The 23411-nt window shown below is 35.8% G+C and overlaps 1 protein-coding gene across 1 annotated transcript in view; it reads right to left on the bottom strand.

Annotated features, from left to right (window-relative positions):
* Nucleotides 1–4308: 4308 nt before the first annotated feature.
* METTL15 (methyltransferase 15, mitochondrial 12S rRNA N4-cytidine) overlaps nt 4309–23411 on the bottom strand; it is a 94702-nt gene continuing 75599 nt past the window's right edge. Inside the window, exons 6-8 of the mRNA XM_059826106.1 lie at nt 15350–15541; nt 13082–13260; nt 4309–4865 (exon numbers count right to left, since the gene is read on the bottom strand). Of these exons, the coding sequence (XP_059682089.1) occupies nt 4423–4865; nt 13082–13260; nt 15350–15541 (814 nt within the window). The 3' untranslated portion in view covers nt 4309–4422. The remainder of the gene's footprint in view (nt 4866–13081; nt 13261–15349; nt 15542–23411) is intronic.

The following is a 23411-nucleotide window of genomic DNA, read 5'->3' as shown; positions in this document are numbered from 1 at the left end:
TGCTTATCCCAAAACAGGCGTAATTAGGCAATGAATGGAAGAAATAAGAGAATACTGCATATATGAAATGTTCTTAAAATTGGAGGTCAACCTCATAAATTACTTTTTTTTCCTAAGGTGTTCAAACCTTACTGCTTATTTCTTTTAAATTGAACATAATTTTTCTCTTTTATCTTCTACAGGGGCTGGGAGAAAGGGAAGGGAAGAAGTTGTTCTACACTCATTTAAATTGTTTGCAAGATTCACTGTAGCACTGCAGTCAATTAATCCACAAAATCCTGCTTTAATTCCACTCTACCTCAGGTGTAAAAAGGCCTCCACATTTGATTATACTTCTGAAAGACTTATAAATATAATGGCATATTATTCTAAGTTAAAGATTAGTTTTAAGCAACTGCTATATGAAAAAAAATAATGCATGGCTATAAAGACAGATTCCTATACTCCACCGGACAGTGTTTGTAATCCTGGTGTAAATGGTGCTAGTCCTCCTGAAGGGCCCTTCCTGGAGAGATTTTGGGGAACAAGAAAAGCAGGTCTGAACCCTTTATTACTCTTGCTAGAGGTAACGATGTTAAGTAAGATGGGCAGCAACAAATTGGCTTATGAGTTCATTACTTCTCTGTTTATTCAAATTCATCTCATTTTTCACCAGTACTTTTGTACAGTGATACTCCAAACAATGAGTCAACACTGATATCTAAGTTATTTTAAAGTTTAAATTAATCAAATAAAATCACCAACAATCTGTGTCTAGGACTGCTTATTGCAATTATCCCACCCCTGCACGTCACCTTTCCTCAGGGCACAGCTCCTCATACTTCCTCCCTCATTGTACTGTTACACTATTTAGGAGCATAAACTCCCCAATTAATACCATATCTTCTCCAATACAAAGAGTAATATTAGAGCAATTATATGAATCATTAATAATCATAGAAATGCTATTCTAGAAAGCAGCATGCAAAAAGTTTGACACAACACTTGCTACTAGAAGAGAGCCATTTGCTAATGTTTACTGAAGTCGGTATTTTCCCCATTCGTACTACATTAGGAATCCTCTCCTTCCAACCTCCACCTATCAAATACCTCCATACATCTGTACAAAAACTGATGTTTCAGACTGGGATTTTTCCAAGTCAAGTGGCAATCTCAGCAGATGTGACTAGAAAAGGTTACTGAGAAATTACTCAACTGTAATAGTCTAAAAAAACCCAAAACAAAACAACAACCTAAAGAAAGAGATGTTAATCCCTTATATTACTTGAAAACAGCCTTTGCATTCCAAAACAATGAAACTGATTCTTTTTCTTTAGGAAGCAATAGGGAAGTAATAATTGTTGGTAGGCCCTCAGGCTATAAACGCAGCTAACTGTGCTTATAATTCAAAATTATAGTTTTAAAAAGTACTACATTTTTACTATAAAAACCTTATTCATTGCATAACTGTGTCTAGATTTCAAATTGTTCTGTGCAAATCTCTTCACCAGGTGGGTACTTTTGAAAGCATATCAACTCTTTAGGTTCACTTGGATTAACTAATTAAAATCACATTTTCTAATAATTTCAATCAAAAGCATGTTTACAATGTGTACGAATAGTCTCATAGCTGTTTTTTATCCTTTTAAAAATTTTTCACACCCTTCTGAAGTACTAACATGAAAAGATACACACTCTAGCAATATGCTCTGCACGCACATATTGTTTGGCAACACCGTCATCTCTCCACAACTACCACTTGATATTCTCTACAAACATTCCACGTATTGGATGTTTCTACTCTTCCCATCGCGTACAGTACCACGGTATTGCCATATTCCTTGTGGAATATGGTCTACATATATACCTATAAACATGGTCTACATATTTTTTTTCTTTGTTGATGATAGATAATCTTGCATTTGGCTGTATCAAAACGCACATTGCTCAGGTTGAATAACAGGATTTTAGAAATTAGATACAATTTGTATCTTGACAGCATGATTTGGTTTTCAGTTAGACTTATTTTCCATCAGATACTGTCTCCTTCACAACTACCATTTTTGATAATGGTAAAAAAATGTTTAGTTTTACTAACATGTCACATATCCCATCTTAGGAAAACTTAAGATATGCTATGTAGACATGTGTCCTGGAAAGAACATAAAGACTTAATACCCTTCACATAATATAACTTCACCTACTAAATGAAAATGAAATACTTAAAGATACAAGAATACTTTGACCAAATATAACCAGAGTTTTTTCTGGGGAAACCAGAAAATTCTGTTTTCAGGCAAGCAGAGGTTAAAATTCCAGGACTCTCCATACTACAAGTTTAAAGCTGAACGTGAGGAAACCCTGAGAGGAGAGAAACAGATCCTCTAAAGAGAAGAGCTCAACAACTGATGCACTGCCATGGCTGTGCAACTCCAACCTAAAGGCAAAGAAAAGTCTCCTACTTTCCCTAACTGAGGGAAACAAAACCTGGTATACAGTAGTTCAACTATCATAAGAAACCGTGCCTTTGAAATTAGATGCGAGAAGTGTGGATTTTAAACATCATTTTAGGCATAAGGAATTTTAATGCTTTCATATAATTTTTGGGATCCTGATACTTAACTTCCGCTATAACTGGATGGTCTTTTCCTGAACAACGCACAGCACGGCACTGCAACTCTTCTAAGTCTACATTGGAGGTACAATTTTTCCAACCTACAACTGGAGTACATTTCAGTATGGAATCTTAGCTAAAAATAACATTAGCTATTTATATTTAATGTTTGGATGAAAAAATGTCTATGTAAGGTACAGTCTGTTGTCTCTAAGATGACAACAGTAAGTAATATTATTTGAAGTGGAATGTTCTATTTAATATTTAATAGCATGTATAATGAACCTAGTGAAAAATATTGAAATTTCAGAAAAGTATAAAATGCCCATCATGATTTGACTATTATTTCAGATTACTGATGGATGTTATCATGTGTATACCTAAGAATACATTACTCAACTTAGCTTTACCAAGGAATCAAACAATAATCAGATATTTCAATATATTGTATACTATAGACAGTAAACATAAATCTCAACTTGTTTGTGACAAAATGGACCAAAATCTCCCATGAAGTAATCATTTACATCAACATCAAGAGGATGCTTGATGAAAATCAAGTCTGGAATGATCCAGTCCTGTTTCAGAAGCTAGTGTAGTAATCATTTAGCTCAGAGTCAGAAATTACATTTTTTTATTCTACCAGCCAAGTTTCAGGTTCATCACAAATGAAATCCTGCTACCGATCTGATTATGCAGATAAGCACTTTGTTTCCTGAAAAGATGAGTCAGAGGTCAAAGAAGTTGAAATGTACACTATTTTCTGATCATTTTTAACAAACAAACACAGCAAAACAATGGCCTTTTTAAGTTATTCATATCTTAATTCATATTAACTTACTAAAAAAATAAATTATGTTACATGTTTTCCTACCTAGTATAGCATCCAAATAGGAAACTGGTGTTACAGTGGGCCTTTTATAAAATAATTCATTATTTACCTAAATAGCACCTCTTAATAAATCATCACCAAAGGAAAATACTTCATAAGACGCACAATACCGCTTTTTTGATGGGTTAATTATAATCCCATCAGCACATAAAAGTTGTACTGGGATCTATGCACAGAAGTTAGGGTCACAGGAAGAAATCCAAATGACCAAGTACAAATATTCTGACTGCTTGCTTGCTGCTTATTGTGCCCAAGTGCAAACAAGTGGTCTTTTAAGTACCTTTTTTCCCCAAGATACATTTCTGATTTAGAAACCATAAATATTAAATAACCAGGTGATCACTCATACGTAAATATTTACTCATTTTAAAAAAAGGTAAGAGCCCATTTACAAATTCCTGGACAGAACATTAGATACTGGTATCAATTTATTTAAGAACCAGCTCTTGTCCTGCAGGCATTCATGCAACAAATCAACTGAGATACAGAGATTTATATATCACGAATTCCTAGGCTAGTTTAAACTTACTGTAGACTAAACCAGCCATCTGACTTAGGTGTGTGAAATCCACCCCCATAAAAATGTGTCTGTCTCAATCAGCTACTGAATTTAGACGGTTAATGTCAGAGTTTCGAATTTAATCTAAAGGAAATGCTGTAAATACATAAAACCTGGAATTTTTATAAACTTTAGGCTTGATGTTCTTTTTAAAAAGGTGTCTTTTTTGTCTAATTAGTGACACTCACTTATCTACATTTATTTTACCTTTTGGTGCCCTACACTACATCCCAATTAAAAAGAAGCACAAAGGTAAGAAAGAAATGTTTTCTAACAACCTTCATTTTATTTCTTTCAGTTTGATATTATGTGTCCAGTTAGCCTTCTGGAAAACAAAATTTAAGGAAATTATAAAATTATACAATCACATATTTTGCTTTAGAGTTTAATAGCAGCTCTTAGCTTGGCCGACCTTCCTCTTGGGTTTGTTTGAATATCCTTGGCCTGGGGTGTGAGAACCTTCTTCTGTATAAAAATCCACTTGGAGTTGGATTTTCCATGGGGAAATTCTTGCGTACCTTCTTTGGAGCAATTTTTCAGAGCCTGTCTTATCTTCTGCCTTGTGCCAAGATTGTACTTTTCTGCCATGTCTATTCCATGAAGAAAACGTTTGATAATACGATCTTCTAGTGAATGAAAGGAGAGGGCTACAAGGCGACCTCCAGGTTTTAGAAATTTCTCAGCTGTCTTCAGCCCTATAAAGAGTTCATGGAGCTCATCATTTACAAATATTCGCAGGCCTTGGAAAGTTTTGGTAGCAACATGCGTAGGTCTCCGAAGCAAGTCTTTTCGTGCATACAATGCTGATGCTGGAAAAGCACCTGTCAAATTTTAAAAAGTATGTGTTAATATCTTATTATTTCTACATTGCTATGCTGATATTAATCCACTCATGCATGGTGACTTTAAAGGAAAGCATACTTACAACTGAACCCTGAGGGGTGAGCTTCTTTCCTTCTTTATAATATAACTTTATTTTCTGCTTTGAATTCACATTTCTGAAAATAAACCCTATGAAACTGATCTGGCTTGTGGTTGGGTGTTGGTTTTTTCTTAGAATCTTTCATAGAAATTCCTTCACCAAATGCTTCACAAAGTTAAAATACAAAATGATGGCTAAAACCAACATAGGGAAAAAATGAAGATGGGCTAGATAACTCCTCCTCCTCTTTACAGCTCAGTGTAGTCAATGTCAATTCAGTATTTGTGGTGGTTTGTTTTATGCTTTTAAGGCAAAAAAAAATTTAATATACTATAGACACACAATTTTAACTGTTGCCTTCTAGATTAATATGCATTTCTTCACAGGCAGAGATAAGATGATGTCTACCTGGTGATAAGTATCTTTCAATTAATTACTTAAAGCTTAGAAGAGGCATCCTTGTTTGGGGATAAAAACCGTTGACAACTACACCTGTTTCTTCAAATGTTCACAAAAATACCTTGAGAAACTCAGAAAATGCAGCTGACATTGTTGCTTTTTCACATGCCTATGCAGCAGAACAGGTCAAGGTATGAGTTTGTCAGACGAAAAGTCAACAGATTAAATAATGTTTACTAGATGCATAAAACTTCCTCGTCCTTTTTTCAAAATTCTTATGAGTTATACAAGTCTCTGTAGAGACTGAAATTTTGACAGAAACTTTAATATATCATTATTTAATGTATTTTAGGCTTGAATCTTCATTATCTGAGTATAGAGCAAAAAGCTACAGAAGCCAGATTTGATGGATCAAAGGGACTAAAGCACAAGAGTCTTACAAGATCCGTGAAACCTGAGTAAACATATAATCTATTATGTAAGTGAGCACAGGAGTCTGGTGAAGATAAATTGAATGAACAATGCTAGGGCATAATTGGAAAGAATTATTCTTCCAAACAAGAGGGCCCATTAGAGGTAAGGCAATACAGCTGGTATGTATGTATTAAAATGCCTTAATTCCATGCCAGTGCTAAACTACAACATAATAAAGCAATGGCTCTATGTAGTGGACTAAAAGAAGGGAACATGGTACCTCTGAAACAAGTTGCCTAAATTCACATTTACACAGGTGATTGAAGAAAATTTAATAGAGATATCATTAACATGGTATGTTGGCACAAAATAATTTATTAGTGGAATTCCTGAGAGTTTTAAAGGTAAGATTTTACTTATGTCAGAAAATGTAAGTGTTCAGCATCACAAACTCACAAGTGATCAATGTTCAGCAAAGGGAGAGACCAATAATGGGATTTAAAAATTCTATCATTATCAGCAAAGTTATTACCACGTATGCGATGTATCTAAGATGCGTTTCTGCATACTCAATTTTCCCAACTACATTCCCTACCTCCTCTGATGCTAATGCTAACAGTGCATGAATTAACTAAAGAAACCCACCACAGCCATGATTGTTTCCTGTTCCTATAGCCTGAATCCTTCTGAGACAGAAAGTGGCAACAGGATCAACTTCTCTCAACACAAACTGCTGCACAGGAATTTGTGGCTTTAAACTCTATTTCACAAAACAGGGTAAACAGATTTAACCTGTGGGAGCTAGGCTCCCCCATCACTTACAAACTCTAGAAGAAGTTACACTAGTTACACATCATTTCTGTCTTTGAGAACACCACATTCTATACTTTCTATAAAACATAAAAAGAATATATACCCTCATTGTAGGAGTCACAAAGTCTGTTTTGATGAAAGAGCTGAACTAAAAGGAGAACTCAAAAATCGCACAAGGTAAGATGTCCCAAGAAACCAACTGACACCAAGCTTGTACTACCTGGCACGGTACCTGTTTCCATATTCCTTTACTTACCTAAAAATAGATTCTTGGAAAATGGAATCTTTAAAACAGCCATTGCCTAACATTTGTGCGTGAAGAAAACTGTCTCTTAATGCATAAAATAAAGGAATGCTGTGCTGAGCAAAATAAACAATTTTCTTTAAATGGTCAACTAACAAACACTAGTAGTACACTCAGAACTCTTCAATGGTTATTAAATGAAACAGCAGGGTTTAAAATCAGCATGTAATGTATCCAAAAATACCACAGGGCATGCATGTTTTCATAGCACGCATTAAGTGACTGAACATACATAGCTTCGTATTCTCCATAAGACCCGCCTTAGGTTTCAGTCATAACAGAATTTTTCTTCAATGGAATTTGAAGTTCACACATCAGATACCTGGGTTAACTTTTGAATTCAATCACAGAAGCCATGGTTTCTTGAATAAGAAAATACTGGTTTTGTAAAAGATCTTGCACAACAAATCTATCTCTTTTTCTAAGCCTACATTTAAAACCATTGAAAACATACCTCACTCTTCCCTTCCCCCTTCCAAAACCATGCCCACTACTGCCACGTGCACTCTAATGAAAATAGGTGCAACTGGAATGAAAAAACACTGTTCCCTTAAAAAACATTAGCCACTAACAAGCCAGTGGGTTAGAAAACTGGGTGCATTTTTTCAATGCTACCTGTATTGTCCTATTATAGGCTTTCTGCAGTACCTCCTTTCTCCTGCCACTGGCTGAAAAATTTACATGTGACCTGAAAAGCATCAGTTTTATACTTTCAATTTTGGGCTGTTACTACCCAGAGCTGGTGTTCACCTCTCAAAGCAGATCCAGAATTTTTAACTATCATATTTTAGCAACCTAAGTAATGCAGCCTAAGTATTTTAGCAGCCTAAATATTTTCTAAAAATACTTCTGGTTTTCTGGGGATGATCCATTTCTGATACTCTAAGAGTATTCCAGCTTCCAAAAGTATCACAGATAAAAATGAAGCCAACCCACAAGAGTATGGCATGTAATTTAGGTACAAAACTGACTCTGTTTCTTGATTGGGACCTAACCATAAAAACAGAAGCTTAGAATGAGATCCTTTGTTTAAATTTCCACAGCCAATCTCGCTGGAATTTTAGGACAATACTGGAAGTTTTATCTTCCTTATCACCAAAATATCTTTTACTTATCTTAACGAACAAGAACGATATAAAGATCTACTTCAAAACTGGTTTTGTAAAAATCTAAATAGACATGACACGCTGAGATCTGGTCAGATTTTTAGTAGTCTGATCATGAAGACTGCTATTTTGCAACTGCAAAACTGAATAGATAAACAAAAGAAATTAGATATTCAGGCTACTAGCATGACTAGGACACTAACAGCTAACAGGTCTTTGAAAGGTTCTTCCATTTGTCCTGCCACGGTTGTTGAGTGCAGTGTCTTCCTACAATAATCTTCTATGACGAGTAACTGTCACAATAATTTATTACTGTGAATTAATTTATCACACACTAAAGAAAAATTAATTAAACCCTAGATATATTCTGTAAGTATAATACAACCTTACATGCCTCAGCTGAACATGCACAAACAGCACTGGAGGTCATAAAAAATGGTACGGAATACTAATATCCAGGAAACCGGTGAAGAAATACAGCCACTTTGCATCTTTATGCAACCAACTCCCCCCCAACTAAAACCAAAACCAAACCATTTCCAAGTTCAAGGCGGGGATTAACTAATAAATGTAATCTGTGGTAGTGATTTCTGTCACACTAGCTGTCATTTTTTTAGTAAAAGCAGTAGATTTTGCTCTATGTTCCACGGGTGAAAAATTTTCCTACTCCACTCCTAGTCCTCTGATATAGTTAAATAAAAACCTATTTGTGCTTTCTGCTAAGGCACAAAATCTCTCATCCAACCCCCTCCAATTATCATGACACTAAAAGAAATTCCTTCCTGGTAACAGGCTATACAATGTACAAAAATATAATAAAATCTGTATGGGAAGCTTGTAAAATGAATTTCATTCATAAAAACACCACACTTCTGGCGAGATGACTGGTTTGAAATCCCAGTGAGAGAAATTATCATTTTTAGTTTTGGGATGCCCTGATGCTACCTACATTTTTAAAAATCTAATAGATTCACATGTTGAAATGTATTGAAATTTTAAAGCTTGTGAATAAAATTATCAACGTGCTGTGCCTGTCAATATGAACTATTAAAGTCTCCAGAGTGTATGAGAGTGGGAGAGTTTAAAAATTAATTCAGATCGTGCACCTGTTTGCAGGAATCCGTCTGTTGAATTAGCATTGCATTTAATAAGTTTCTGTGACGCAACTAATGTCCTTTTGTCTAGGCTCCCTCAGTACAGTGTTAATTCTCACCCATCTGAAATTCAGGCAATATTACAAATTCCAAACTGATAATTAAAGTCTATAAATGTGAACCAATCTGAATGAGACTGGCTTTACCCGTTAAAGTTGTTTTTAAACTTTTCAGATTTCTTTAATATCTCACCATTGATTCCTTTCAAGTTAAGTCCAAATAATTACATGATCTCAAAATGATCTGTTATTAGATTACGTATCTAAATAACACTGAGAAAAATTAGATTTTGAACAAAAACTGATAGATGGCAAGGCATATTACCCACTGAAAAGAAAGAGAAATAGATCATCAGTCATACAGAAAAAGCATATTAAAATTACATTCCAAAAATTTCACTGTTTTTAACCAGTTCTGGTTTTCAAGATGCGATTGGACAGACTGCTAGATAATCTCATCTAAGCGCCCCTCCCCACGAAAGGTTGGACCAGATGATCTTTCAGGGTCCCTTCCAACCTGGACTGTTGTATGATTGTATGCATGAACTCAATGAGCTACAGCAAAAGCTATCAGGAAATGCTTCTTAATCGACTTCCACACATCTATTCACAGACCTTCAGTTAAGAACTACTGATCTTTAGTGTTTACAGAGTGCTCATCATTGCAGATAGCTGGGTGAAAATTATAAACAGCGAGTGGAGTTTGACTGTGCTGCAAGAAGAGATGATGTTCACATGACTGGACAGAAAACTCCTCCTTTTTCCCCACGTAAACTGCATAGCTCACAGAACTCTCCTTATAGAAATGGATCATTTTGGACAACATTTAAAAAACAAAAAAAAGCCGAACTTTTTTTTAGGGTTTTTTGTAGGACCTTATTCCTTGGCACAGTATGTGGAGAAATGACTTTCAGGCTCTATGCCAAGAAATAGAAGGAATTATTTCCTTGAATTGGAACAAAGGAGAGCAAGAAATCACCTGGGTACCCGAGTTAGCCCCAAACTGTTGTAGGCAATCTTGACATACAAATCTATTTATATATTTTTTTCAAGCTATACCTTAAAATTATAACTCTTGCTAATACCAACTTCAGAAATGTCTGATTGTTCTTGTAACTGCTGTAGAGCTGCTTTTTTTGTTTGGTTTTTAATTACAGCCTTCACTCTTATCTCCCAATCAATTAGCAACAGCAAGACACATCCTAACCTTTTGGGGGGTGGTAGGAAAGACCAGAAGTCTGGCATTCTATAAATAGAAAGGAAATTTTCCAATTTCAGGCTAGTCCAAATCTGTGGTTGTTTAGTCTGCCGAAGAGGAGGCTGAGGGGAGACCTTATCACTCTCTACAATTACCTGAAAGGGGGTTGCAGAGAGGTGGGTGTTGGCCTCTTCTCCCAAGTAATGAGTGACAGGACAAGAGGAAATGACCTCAAGTTGCACCAGGGGAGGTTCAGGCTGGATATTAAGAAAAATTTCTTTACTGAGAGAGTGGTGAAACACTGCAATAAGCTGCCCAGGGAAGTGGTGGAGTCACCATCCCTGGAGGTGTTCAAGGAACATATGGATGAGGCATTGTGGGACATGGTTTAATGGGCATGGTGGTGTTAGTTGATGGTTGGACTTGATGATCTTACAGGTCTTTTCCAACCTAACTGATTCTGTGATTCTATATTCACTGGGATTCTGGTTATCAGCTGAACCTTAACACAAAACTTCGGAGTTCTAGAAAATCTGAAGCCATAGTAATCTATAACATGCAAAAGAAATATGGACTATACATGGGTTTTCAGATCCCGACACCAGCAGAGAAAGAGACATAAATACCCAGCCTCACTGGCTAGATTTTCTGCTTGTTTCCTGGCTCCTATACTAGGCAAAAAAACTGATCCTGTTCTAGAGAGATAACCATGCTTGTATAGAGTCTGCAAAAATCTAAAATGCAAGATTTTATTATTCTAATTAATATTTTAAAGGACTTGACATTTAACTAATAGGTCATAGATTTTATTCTGGTAAAGTCCTGAATTAGTCAGGGGTTTTTTTTGTGCTGGGCCACCAAGAGGATCCTGTAGCTGTGGTCTCTGGCACTTTAGCTCTGGCTTACCTCAATAACTTCATGGATGTAATTTTGCATAAGAATATATATTGATGATAGATTATATATTATAGTTACCAGAATTTTTTTTAAGGTATAATCAGTTCAAAAACTAGAATGATCCACCACTGTGCTCCTTTACTGGAGGAATCAAATTAAAATTGGAAGAAGTTCTACCCAAACAGGGATCAGTGTAACAGTCCTAAAATTGTTTTAACTACTTGCATACTCTAAGAAACAGCACACAAAACATACATATTTACTGTCTTGGCAGATATGCACTGGATTTATTGTCTTTGGTATGTATATTATCTGATGCATACCTGATTCATGCATCAATTTGCTCTTCAAATATAGCAGAGTTTAAAGTGAGGGAAAAAAAATAATCCTTCTCATTGTCACAGAAAGTGACCATTAAATGATGACTCACATGCAACACATGGAACACGAAGGAATCTTCAATCACTGTCTTTGATGCATTAGTATTTGTATTTTCTTAGTTCAAGCTAGTGCACAAAATTATTTCAGAAGTTACCGAGTTGCTTGTTTACAGCCTATAACACATGACATCTTTAGCATAGCAATATGGTTGCTTCAATCTCAATAATGATACACTGTTTTTCTCAACAGTTTTTCAAAAAGCATGAGTTACATGAGGTAAAAATTAAATTATTAGTTCATGATGTTGATGATAATGACTATATTAAAAATGTAACTTTCCAAATTTTACAAAAAAGTCATACTGTTTCATCTATTTGGTTTTTCAAGATTGTTTGTTCCTCGTATTCACTATACTTACAGCAGGGGCTTACAACAGCAAGCACTGTCTTCAGGTCCTTTCATCAGCACAACTTTGGGCCTTGATTGACTGGACATTTTGCTCAAGTATCCTGACTTATACACATCCAAACTTTTTAATTTGTTTGTCGGTCATTAAAAGTAAGTCCCTTAAACTTCCAGTTTAAGTAACACAAATTTTCATGAATACAGTATTTTTCAAAAAGTCTTCGGGATACAGATAAAACTTTTAACACTATCCTTTAGCAAATGTTAAATTTGGATGGCCATTTTAAAGGTCTACAGTCAAAGGAGTCAACGGTTTAGACTTGTTTGTGACAAGACCCAGTAATTTTCATCTCTTCGTTAAAAAAATAAAGATATCCCAACATTACATATCATAATGTTAATGAACAGGATTTGTGTCTTACATTTTTCATCGAAATTTTTCACTTGAGAACACAAACATGAAGGTTCTTGATGTGAGCACAGCTCCTGCCTAACTACATTTTGTTCAAGTTGTTTACAGTGAAGAGCAGGTAAGATGAAGTGTTTCAACAGTTGCTTCAGGCTGATCTAGTTGGTATTCACAAGGCGAAGCAAGCTATGTATTGCTTTACTTTTTGCTTTCTGGTCCTTTAAGCAGACAGAAATGATCTGATTTCATTCATAATTGGAAACTGCCATGGTACTTCCCCTCAAAATATTAAAACGTAGAAATTGAAAACTAAGAGAGGTATATGACGTATCTGATATTTGAAGGCTTATCAATAGCTGGGATAAAGAATTCCCTAGGCTGCTGTCATTCTGTGTTTTAACTTGGTTGGCAAAATGATAAATCGCTTGATGTAAAATGTATTATTAAACTAATAGTCAAACTACAATATAAAAAGTGGGAGCTTAAAAAAAAACAAAAGAAAAAAGAGCGAACTGACATCAGAGCAGAATAGGCAGGATTAGATCCTGCATGATTTCAAGTACAAATAGATCCCTCTGGGACTTTGGGGATTAATATTTTTTCTCCTCAGCCACTGCGAAGAATTAATGAGGGTACCTGCAACAATGCTTGCAAGCTGCTGAGTTCTGGTGATGGGGTATATGCTGCGTGCCTGAACGATGGCTGAAGCGATTTTCTTGGCGTGCCTCTCCTCCCCGTATGTTCTCAGAATGGACGCAAGCGCCTGTTGATCTAAAGCATTCACAACATCAGCAGCAGTGGGCATGTCAGGGTACCTACGCACAAGAAGAGCCAATTAGTTCACTGACGTCAGTTTTCATTGACAAGAGGTGAAGCTTCATAGCATTGAGACATAAAGTCAAACACACACACACTGCATACAAGTGCCTTTGAGGTTTTCAAATAAGAGACAGCAACCCTATGAAAACAGATATAGCTTGCACCTATTAAATCCTTTTTCTTGTTACTTTAAATGGAGTTTGTTCCTTAACATCAATTAGAACAGCTGAAACTTCCAAGTATTATCATAAACTATGCTTAATGAGTTGACAAGAATAAATGTATTTCAGCATCATGTTAAAAGGGAAATGCTGTGTGACTTTTTATTTAGACAGCTTTAGAATATAAACTTGCCCCTTTTGGGTTCATTTTAGTCACCTTGCATTATACATTGTTTTCTAGTCAGAACTGATCTCAAGGATCTTTTCTTTCACATCTCCTGCTAGGAAAACAATTGCTCGTGAAAATAGTTTAACTTTACTATTCACTAAAAGGCATAAGAATTTATCTCCAAATACTGTTTTGAGAGAATAGAAATTACCTAAAATTACAAATGACAGGAATTATTACAATATAAACAGTAAAAGCCATACATTTATTTTTTTAAATCTGTCACTTCGCTATTGAAATAGTTCAAGGTATTTTATGAACATCATATATGGGTTTACTAATTGGAGGAAACATACAACCTACTTAATAAATTCTCTTCTACAAAGACATGAATGTGCAGAACATTTTTCAGGCATTTATTACCCTCCTGCAGTATCTTACAAAAGATAAGAAAACTTAGAAATCAGAGGCAAGTAGTATCATAGCAACAACCGTAGTGTAAGGCTTTTGCTATGCCACAGGTATCCTTTGTTCTTATGCCCCTGTTCCAAGTATGTAATCTTATGATGCAAATACAAACCTGGAGTTCAGACTCTTGAAAACTGAGGACTGAATCCCAGGAGGATCATGTGAGCTTTTTACACAAAACTGGAAAAAGCTAATATAATGAGTTTTGCTGTGTTAAGACTTAACATTAATGTGTTAAGACAATTCCTTAGAAACTGAGGCTTCCCATTGGCTCTATGTGAGCAATGAAGGATCAAATGACATTTAAGACTACAGGTTCATCAAAACACAAAGCAAAAATCTTCATTCTCCCATTAACGCATTATGCAATTACTGCCATCGTCTATACAACAGAGATCTTTGGTTGTTCATGTAAAAAGCACAACGCTACAGAAATATATTAGGTTGTTTGAAGATGAAAACTGCTATGTAAGTAGAAATTATCATTCTGCCATTGATTTCCATGCTCTTGAATGTACTAAACACCAACTCTGGTAATTTAAATACAGGTGATTTATTTAGTAATTGTTAATTTGACAATTAAGTAAGCCTGATGTGCTTCCTACACAGCGTGAAAGGAAGCTTATAACATTGCTAAGGAAAGCTTAGAGTAAATCTATGGGCATGTGAAACAACATTATACTAGCATGTTAAAAGCAATGCTGCTATCTGATTTCAATTGACAGATATCATGGACGGGATTTTATTTATTTATATTACGTTCCTTTTAGAGAGAAGCAACTGGGTCAGATGGCCATTGCAGAAAAAGAGGGAGGTTGCTCCTTTCCTGAGGGAGCAACTGAACGTGCTCAAGTGAAGGTTCCACAAATAGTAAGTGTGGCAGAAAAGGAAAGGGACTGCAGTAAAGGGTCGCGAGCTTGCAGATGAAGTACAGTCTGAGAAACTGCAGAAATAACAGGGAGAAGACAGGACTCTGAAAGCAAGATACTCCTGTAACTGCATACCATACACTCCAAAAATGTAAAATTTTAATGGTACAGTTAACAAAAATGTTACTGGTTTAATTACTCACCCCTGGAACTTTCCTCTTATTTCAAAGAAGGAAAAAAGGATAACCAGGGTTTTAAGATCGAAAAAAGCTTTGTAGCAAAAGAAAGACAGTATACTTGTGCAAAATTAGATACGGTTTGATGATAATTGTTCAATTTAAAGGGAAATGCAATGCACAGAGGGTTGCTGAGCACATAGTTTTTGAGTTCCAAGGAGAAATATTTTATTTACAGGTACCTGTCACTATCCATCCTCATGTCCAAAGGTCCATCCTTCTGCAGGGAAAAACCTCTTTCAGGTGTATCAAGTTGCATAGAAGAACAGCCAGCATCCAAGAGAACTCCATCTAGAGAACCTGGCTCAACTCCAGAGGAGATTAACAAAGCCTCTGACTGGCTAAACTGTCCTAGAAGAGCTCGAATCTGTTTCCTGTAAGAAAATCACAAATATATAGCCTCAATTTTAATCATAACAATGCAGTGTCTTCCCCTTGCCTAGCAGGAATTAGATAGTAGCTAGCACTCACTTGTCTCAGAAGCAATAGGGCTATTCCCAAAGTAGTAGTTTAAGTACTTGTCATACATCGACATTGAAAACTGGTCCAACCCACCCATCAGTGGCTCCTTAAGCTTCTTGAACAATTTATTCCCTTCCTGCTTGATCTCAAAGAAATGGAAACCTGACTAAAATTTCATTTTTTCAGCACACAGGAACTCAAAGGGACACCTTTCACATTCAACGGGAATGCCCTGAGCACCAAGGTACCTGCTGTGCTGAGCGGGGCCCTTAGACAAGTGAGGCCAAAGCGCGGCAAAGAACAAATGGTTCTTGGACCTAGAGGAGAAGCAGACAAGATGGAACAAGACTGCACAGGCTTGTGGTTAATACTTACCTGCCAGGAAAAAAATCCTGGGTTCCTGTCACGGGACAAACACCTTTCTTTTTAGCAGTATTTGCTCTTTCAAAAATAATTGGGCAAATGAGGCACACTGGATCATACGCAGATAAAATACTTGAGTGTAGTTTCGATTCAGGCACCTAATCACTGGGGAGAATAGACTTTTACATGCATTTTTGTGCTTAACATTCTTCTTTCTTAGATTTAAGGAGGTTCTTGCTTAATATTCCCATACTGGGAAGTGAAAGTGGCATAGCAAGGGGGGAGAAGACACATCTCTGAGGTGCCCAACTCTTTCTTGGGTGTCTAAACCTGAACTTCTGATTCTTGTTTATATATAAAGTGACCTACGATTAAATAATTTATTTTATCTATCTGTCAAAAATTGCAACAAATTTCATCAAGATTTAAAAACACTAACCAACATGCTGCTGCATTTTTAAGCACTATCTGCAAAACACAATATATTACTGCCCCTAACGAGAAGCCGCTGACTCCACCTCTGAGTTTTGATTACCATTTGGATAACTGCTCCTCAGCACCACGGATTAGCATTCAAATTATTACAAGGTCCACTAGGTTAACTCATGTAATTGTGTCTAAGTTACATGGGCAGCAGTGAATGGATGGAGAGAGCAACTCCTTTAACTGTTTCAGCTATGAAAGGACAGCTGCCCATATACCTTTTGACACTTCAGCATTATAGCAATTTCAAAAAACAAACCAAAACAAACCTTTTTCACCGTATCAGCTTAAGTCTAATCCTTCTTTCAGGTCAGTTTAACATCAAGACAACTTGCACTATGGCATAATTTAGTCAACTCCAGTGGCTACAGTTTTAGAATACTGTATGAACAGGGAATCGGGACCTTTTCTGCACCCATCCAATTGGAGTGAGAAAATGCTATCGGGGGGTGGGAACAAAACCACAAAACCAAGAGAAAAAAAAGGAAGAATTTATGAACATAACCATATGGAAGAACATTTAGCTACACAATGGTATCCTCATTAAAGCAGAATGAATCAACCTATTTAACATAGCACAAAAACCGGGAAATACCTTGAATGAACAGATATTATGAGGGATATCATGATCACACGTACGCATTTCTGAATCGATTATTGTCCAGCACATAATTAAATACAACTACTCAGCTTAATAAGAACTGACAGTTCCTGAAAAGCACAACAATCCACTTAACATATTTAAACGAATTTAAGCTATGTAGTTATAGCTTTGAGATTATATTTCCCCCCTCAATATAATGAGAGGAATTTTCTTGAAAATCTGTACCACTTTGTCCAGCTGGGCAGTGTTTCAAACTTTACAACTCGTGCAAACAAATGAGCTTTAAAATTCTGTATGTGGGAGATGGAAATAAATGAGATCTGGAAAAAATTAGAAATTGCCATTGTCTAGTTCCTCCAGCAGACAGTAATCCATGCTATGAACTAGTGCTGTACTGTGCTACCAACCAACCTGGAAAAGTATTTTGAACTATATTTATAGCTTGCAAGAAATTTGATTACGTTTCTTTAAACAAGTCAGAAGTATGCGGATGGCTAAGATGTTTGGGACAGTGGCCTTTGATTTGTGGTCTGCCAATCCTTTGTGATTAGGAAAAGATAATTAAAAAAGAAATATATTTGAAATAAGTTGAAACGTACTCTTTGGTAGAGAGATGCTTCAGCTGGAAAATGTTTTGGAGTTTGCAAATAAAAAAAGATTGAAAAAGAATTAGATTGACATTTTGACGTCAGCTTTTCAGCTGTGTGAAATTATAGCTTCTGTATACAACCTGTTAAATTAGAGATTATGAGCATGAAACATTTATCTAAAGAAAATATTTTACCAAGCTTTCAGAAGCATTTTTAGAACATAATAAAACTCTTCCCTTGTCTACTATTCTTTACACCCTATGTTCAAATAATAACTGCCTGCTACACACAATTTTCACTAAAAATGCTTATTAATTTAGCCTCAATTCCTTCTGCCTTCAGATTTTTGTTTACATCATCTGTAAATCCTGTTTCCAGAATAACCTCAAATAAAGAATAAAAGCTGTGTACCCTATGCTAAAAAAGTTTATTTCCTACAGTCACATGCCCTCTGCTCTCCCCAGGTATGTCAAGTTCTTTTCGCTTTCTTTTTCAGTGTTCCAATGTTTTCTTTGGGCATCAAAAGTTTTATGTTCCATGACCATACTTATCTAGTGTGAAAATCTGTCTATTACCCTTTCTGTCTTAATATATTGCAGAAACAGCACTTAGTGGAAAAAGCAGGAAATGTAAACCAGGGAACATCCCTAAATACCAAATAAAACAGCCAAGCTTAATAATTCAAAAAAGCCTGAGAAGAGCGAGTGTATCAAAACATTACAGACCAAGACTGAATGGGGGTTTTAGGCGGGTCTTGGGGATACCATCAAAAGCTGTTAAGACTGCAAAGGGTTACATAGAGAGCGTTTTCATCATTTTAGGTGATCTTTGAAAGTTACAATCTAATGAAATCCAATTGTCTTGTTTAAGAGAAAATATTTAAACTTAGTCCTTGAACAATGCTTTACATATTCAGAAGATTTTAGAAACATAAAACAACTATGAAGAGCTTTGAGCCCCTCTCTTATAAAAGCAGAAGTAAGATTTGCAGGGTTTAATACTGAATGATTTGAAAATACCTATGTAGAAAGCTAAGGCAATTTCAGAGATTATGGTCTGAGGATTTAAAAAAGCAGACAATACCTGTCATACGTTTAACTCTCATTCGGCTTGTGTGTGTGTGTGCACGCGCGCGCAGTAACAGCATGGTAATTTTTGATAAATTCCCAACTGCTACAGTCAAGCAAGCTCTAACTTTTCAAAATATTCAACATGCTCACTCCTTCTTTATTAATTTTGACATTCTCCAAGAAAAAAGTATTCAAGATTTGGAAAAAAAACACTAGCAACATGGACAATCTAGCCAATTTTAAAAACAATAAAAAGCTATTTCAGCTGCTACATATGTTGTTGGGGCCTTAATAGATTTTATTGCACAACAACCTCAAGAGCTTGCAGAATTCTTGTACTGTTTGCTACAGTTGGAAAATAACACAGAACCTTGGGTTCAAGACCCTTTGTTCAGGTCATAACACAGTATTTTATTATATTATACTATGACACATGGCATAGTAATTCTGATAGATGGCATTAGATTCACACTTCTCCATTATATGAAAGAGCAGAATGAGAAAGAATACAAAGCCTCTTCTGCTTTCAGTTAACCTCTGGTATTCTACAACGCTTTATAAAAATATTTCTTTTTTATTTTACATAGCTGAGAGAGATGCGCACAGGAGAAAAGTAAAGCATGAATATAGCTTCTACAAAATAAACAGAGAAAATCTTTTCCCTTATCTAGTTTCTCTCCATTGGTCACAGAGGTTGCTGTGACATCAATCATTCAAGTAATTTCACAGAAAAGTACAATTATGCTTTCATGGTGCTTCAGCATTTTTTCTGTGCATACAACAATACTCACTCTTGATCTTCCACCACTGGTCCCCTTACCAATTCTGTGTATGAATACATAGGGTAGGTTTTGTGCTACAAAATTACAAAACCAAATCTCAGCCGCTCATTAACAAAGACCTGAAAACAGGAAGAAGCATATGAGAAAAGCAATTTCCACAGAACCAAGTAAGTTCATATTTTCAAATTCGAGGCCTATAATAGTAATTTTATTGTGTTAAGATCACAGAAATGTCATTGTAAGTATTTATGAATTGGTAAACATTTACGTACCACATACTGCCACACTTAAAGGGCACGGAACACTTAAAAGTTACGCATACATTCTGAAAGTTAAATACTTCTTTCCACATAACTTGAAGACATCACACCAAAAACAATCACAACAAAACCCCTCTTTGCATTAACCTGTAGAACACTGAATATCTTACACTGTCAGAACTACTAGCCCAAAGATGAAAATTCTCGCCTTTCTCTGTCTCCTTTTGTCAATTGCCTCTCTCATACAAACCCTTATGAAACTAATTATTTCCTGCTTTAATTGTTCTCCTGCAGCTTCCAGCGACACTTCCGCTCCTTCCTACTCCACTACAGAGTCTGTAAAGCAATGCTGTCCTTGGCTCCTCGTGTCTCATGGACTCCAAGCACCAAAAACTGTTTCTAACAACCTCTCAAGCATACCTATAAGAAATTTCAAGATGCCTCAAAACAGATTGCTAATTATTTTAATGTTTGTTTTTACTTTTATATAAAGTATGCATTCCACCATCCTGTCCGCTAACACAAACACAATTTCAGTAAAAACTACTGTTCTAAATTGAAGGAACTATAAATACTGTTTCAGTTAAAGGAAAAGATACAATTATTTCATCAAAACCACAAAAATCAAAGATCATTTCCATAGAGTACATCAGAAATCTTACCATATTGGACATCTTTCATCGCAGGTATGTTCAATCCCATCAAAAACAAATATGAAAATTTAAGTTCCTAATGAACGATGTTCCTCTCTGGCTAAATTACAGATTAAGGAGGTAATTTCTTTCCGAGAAAATGGAAGACTAATAGAATAAGACTAGTGATTATTGAGGCAAATTTCAAAATTATATGCCTCACCAAAATTTCAAAAATATATTGTTAAGTTTCCTAAGTAACACGAAGTCTTGCTGAGCAGTAGGAGCAAGTTATATTATTTTATGCAATTTGCAGCTAGCCAGAGTTAAAACTTTTGTTATAAAATACGTAACAGTGTTATGCATGCCACCTTTATTATAGAACATATGTAAAACATGTAATATGCTGTCATCATTCAGATGTGCCAAGAAAACCAAGCCATTAGAATGATTTGCTTTTCATTCATGAGACCTGACAGCTCAAAGGATAAGACACCACCCATCAGAAGAAATGCAAGAACAGCTGAATACCTGTATCATCATCTCAGGTCTATCAAACATTCTTTGTAACCCTCAGCTTTATTAACACCAATTTTAACTTTAAAGCTGAATAGCTTCCTTTACACTTCTGGCTCTTTTTGTACCGGTCTGCATTCCCTCTCCAGTTCTCACACAACCTCCACGGAACACAGAGCAGCGCAAATAAAGACGACAGCAGAGAAGGGTTTGCTGGGCAAACCAGCGAATCAGGTAGCAAAACCACCAGATGCACTTTCAAAAACGCTCATTTTCCGTGGTCACGGAAATCAAAGAGCTGAGAGGAATAATTGAAAAAAATGGAGGCGAATCACAGAAGGATTTATGGTGTCTACTGATGCAGGAATCCCCCACTACACCACTTTAGGATGGTTTTGGTTTTACAAGCACAGCCATTGCGGTTCTGCCTCCATTCAGCCACAAGTGGAAGCAAACAGGCTACAGCACAGTTTTGAAGCAAGAAGAAACTTACGCAGTAATTTCCACAGCCAGCGAAACCACCCCACCAGATCCAATATATTACATACATCAATGAATCTGCCTGTTATTTCAGATCTCCTAATAACCAATATTACCTTAACAATTACTGCAAGAAGTTTTGATGGTCTTGTAGCATTTCTACTGACAGTTTGCATGATCACTGTTTAAGGGTGAATGTTCATCTCATTATTCAAGTTCTATTTCTAAGATTATTTTTCAGTGAAAGAAAAGGTAGTAAAGCAACTTTCCTTAGAGGTGATAAATCTCATGCACTATTTCCTTATTCTTTCTATACTAGCCTCTTAAAAGATATCTTTATAGCCGATCTAGTTGATAATGTTGCTGCTCGTTGCAGGGGGGGGTTGGACTAGATGACCTTTAAAGGTCCCTACCAACCCAAACTATTCTATGATGATGCCCTAACAACCCACACATAAACTCATACTTTCATTAAAGACACAATGGTGCTTCATTGAACTCAAAAGAAATGTTGCTACTGGCCTTAGAAGGAAGAAAAGTTCTTTTTAACTCAGTTGCCAAACCCCTGTAGAATACAGAAAGAAATTCTGGGTCTACATTAGCAAGTTGAAAAGTACTTAGCAAGTTGAAAAGTACAAACTGATGTCAGAAACATAACAGCTGTGTATAAACATCTTTCAGCCTAAAAAATCTGTAGCAACAATCATTGCAGATACATTCTTTCAACATGCATGGAATGAGCAGATCACATAATCTTCTCCCCAGTGTTAAGGCCCAGTCTCAGAGGAATCTGAAATTGTATTCAGGGTTTCAGACTGAGGACAAGGCACACAAACAGATTTATCATTCAGTCAGATTTACTGATCAATTACTAATCAGTTGTGATCAGCTATGTATCATGACCAAAAGACCATATATGAAACGTTACAGTTTCAAAAGACAAGAACTTGCCTCTCTGTAAATTAAATGAACAAAAAAAGAAGTGTACTTTCTGTACTAACTGCTTTCCCTCCCTGCAACATTTTGGTTTGTGCTGTCTAAGTATGTTTCTACCTTACCTAAATGAGTAATTAACGATTCTCTGCATAATATGTATATTAATGAAGAAGGAATTTTTACACATAACAGAATCTCAGCTCAAGTAAATTATTTTTCTAGCAAAGAAAGTTAAAACATTACAGTGTCTAGTGCTTTCTCCTCAAAACTCATAATTTCAGAAATACATAGAAATCTGTTCATAAACAAAGGATTATGAAGAAAGTGCAAGATAATCTTGTAGTCAGTTTCCAGGATTAGAATATAGCTATCCAACTTCCAAGGGTATTTATTCATTAGCTGAATAAAAGGTTTAATTTATTGACATATTTATCTGCATATAAAGCATGAACTTGAAGTTAACAGAACATACACTGACGATTTATAAAGCAACTTGCAATGAACCGTCAAAAGGCTACTCCTACCTACACCCACACGTTCAATTGTTTTAAAATTACTCCTATTACAATTTGATTTACAGTTTGTAACACTGTTATAAAAACACAGGCATATAGCATATAAAAAGCATCTCTCTCTCCTCCCTGCAGAACCAAATAATGAATGTAACTATTGTTAAATTTTCTTTAGCTAACAAAGCAAATTTACACAATACTTTTCCACATCATAAATTCTGGCATTCTAAAGTGCTCTATTCATGGAGAGAGCTTGCTCAAGATTGTGCATAATCGTTGCTTTGACAGACCTGCTGCTACTGATACTTGGAATATATTTGCATAGCCTTTGCCTTGTTAACAAAATGTGAGTCTAGACCTTGAGACTCAGTGGCAATACTATGAATACTATAATATATGAATATTATATAGTATAATATATGACTACTATAAATGGAAAAACAATCTGAGCCACAGAAGCTTTTTTTCTTTTCTTAATTATTCAGCAGCTGACAGTATTGGAGTGGCCTGATAAAGCCCCACAGGATTTTTATTTCCTTTGACAAACTATTTCG

This window comes from Gavia stellata, chromosome 17 (assembly GCF_030936135.1).
Source record: "Gavia stellata isolate bGavSte3 chromosome 17, bGavSte3.hap2, whole genome shotgun sequence".
Classification (NCBI taxonomy): domain Eukaryota; kingdom Metazoa; phylum Chordata; class Aves; order Gaviiformes; family Gaviidae; genus Gavia; species Gavia stellata.
Note: the sequence above shows the minus strand (reverse complement) of the source record. Positions and strands in the feature narration are given on the sequence as shown.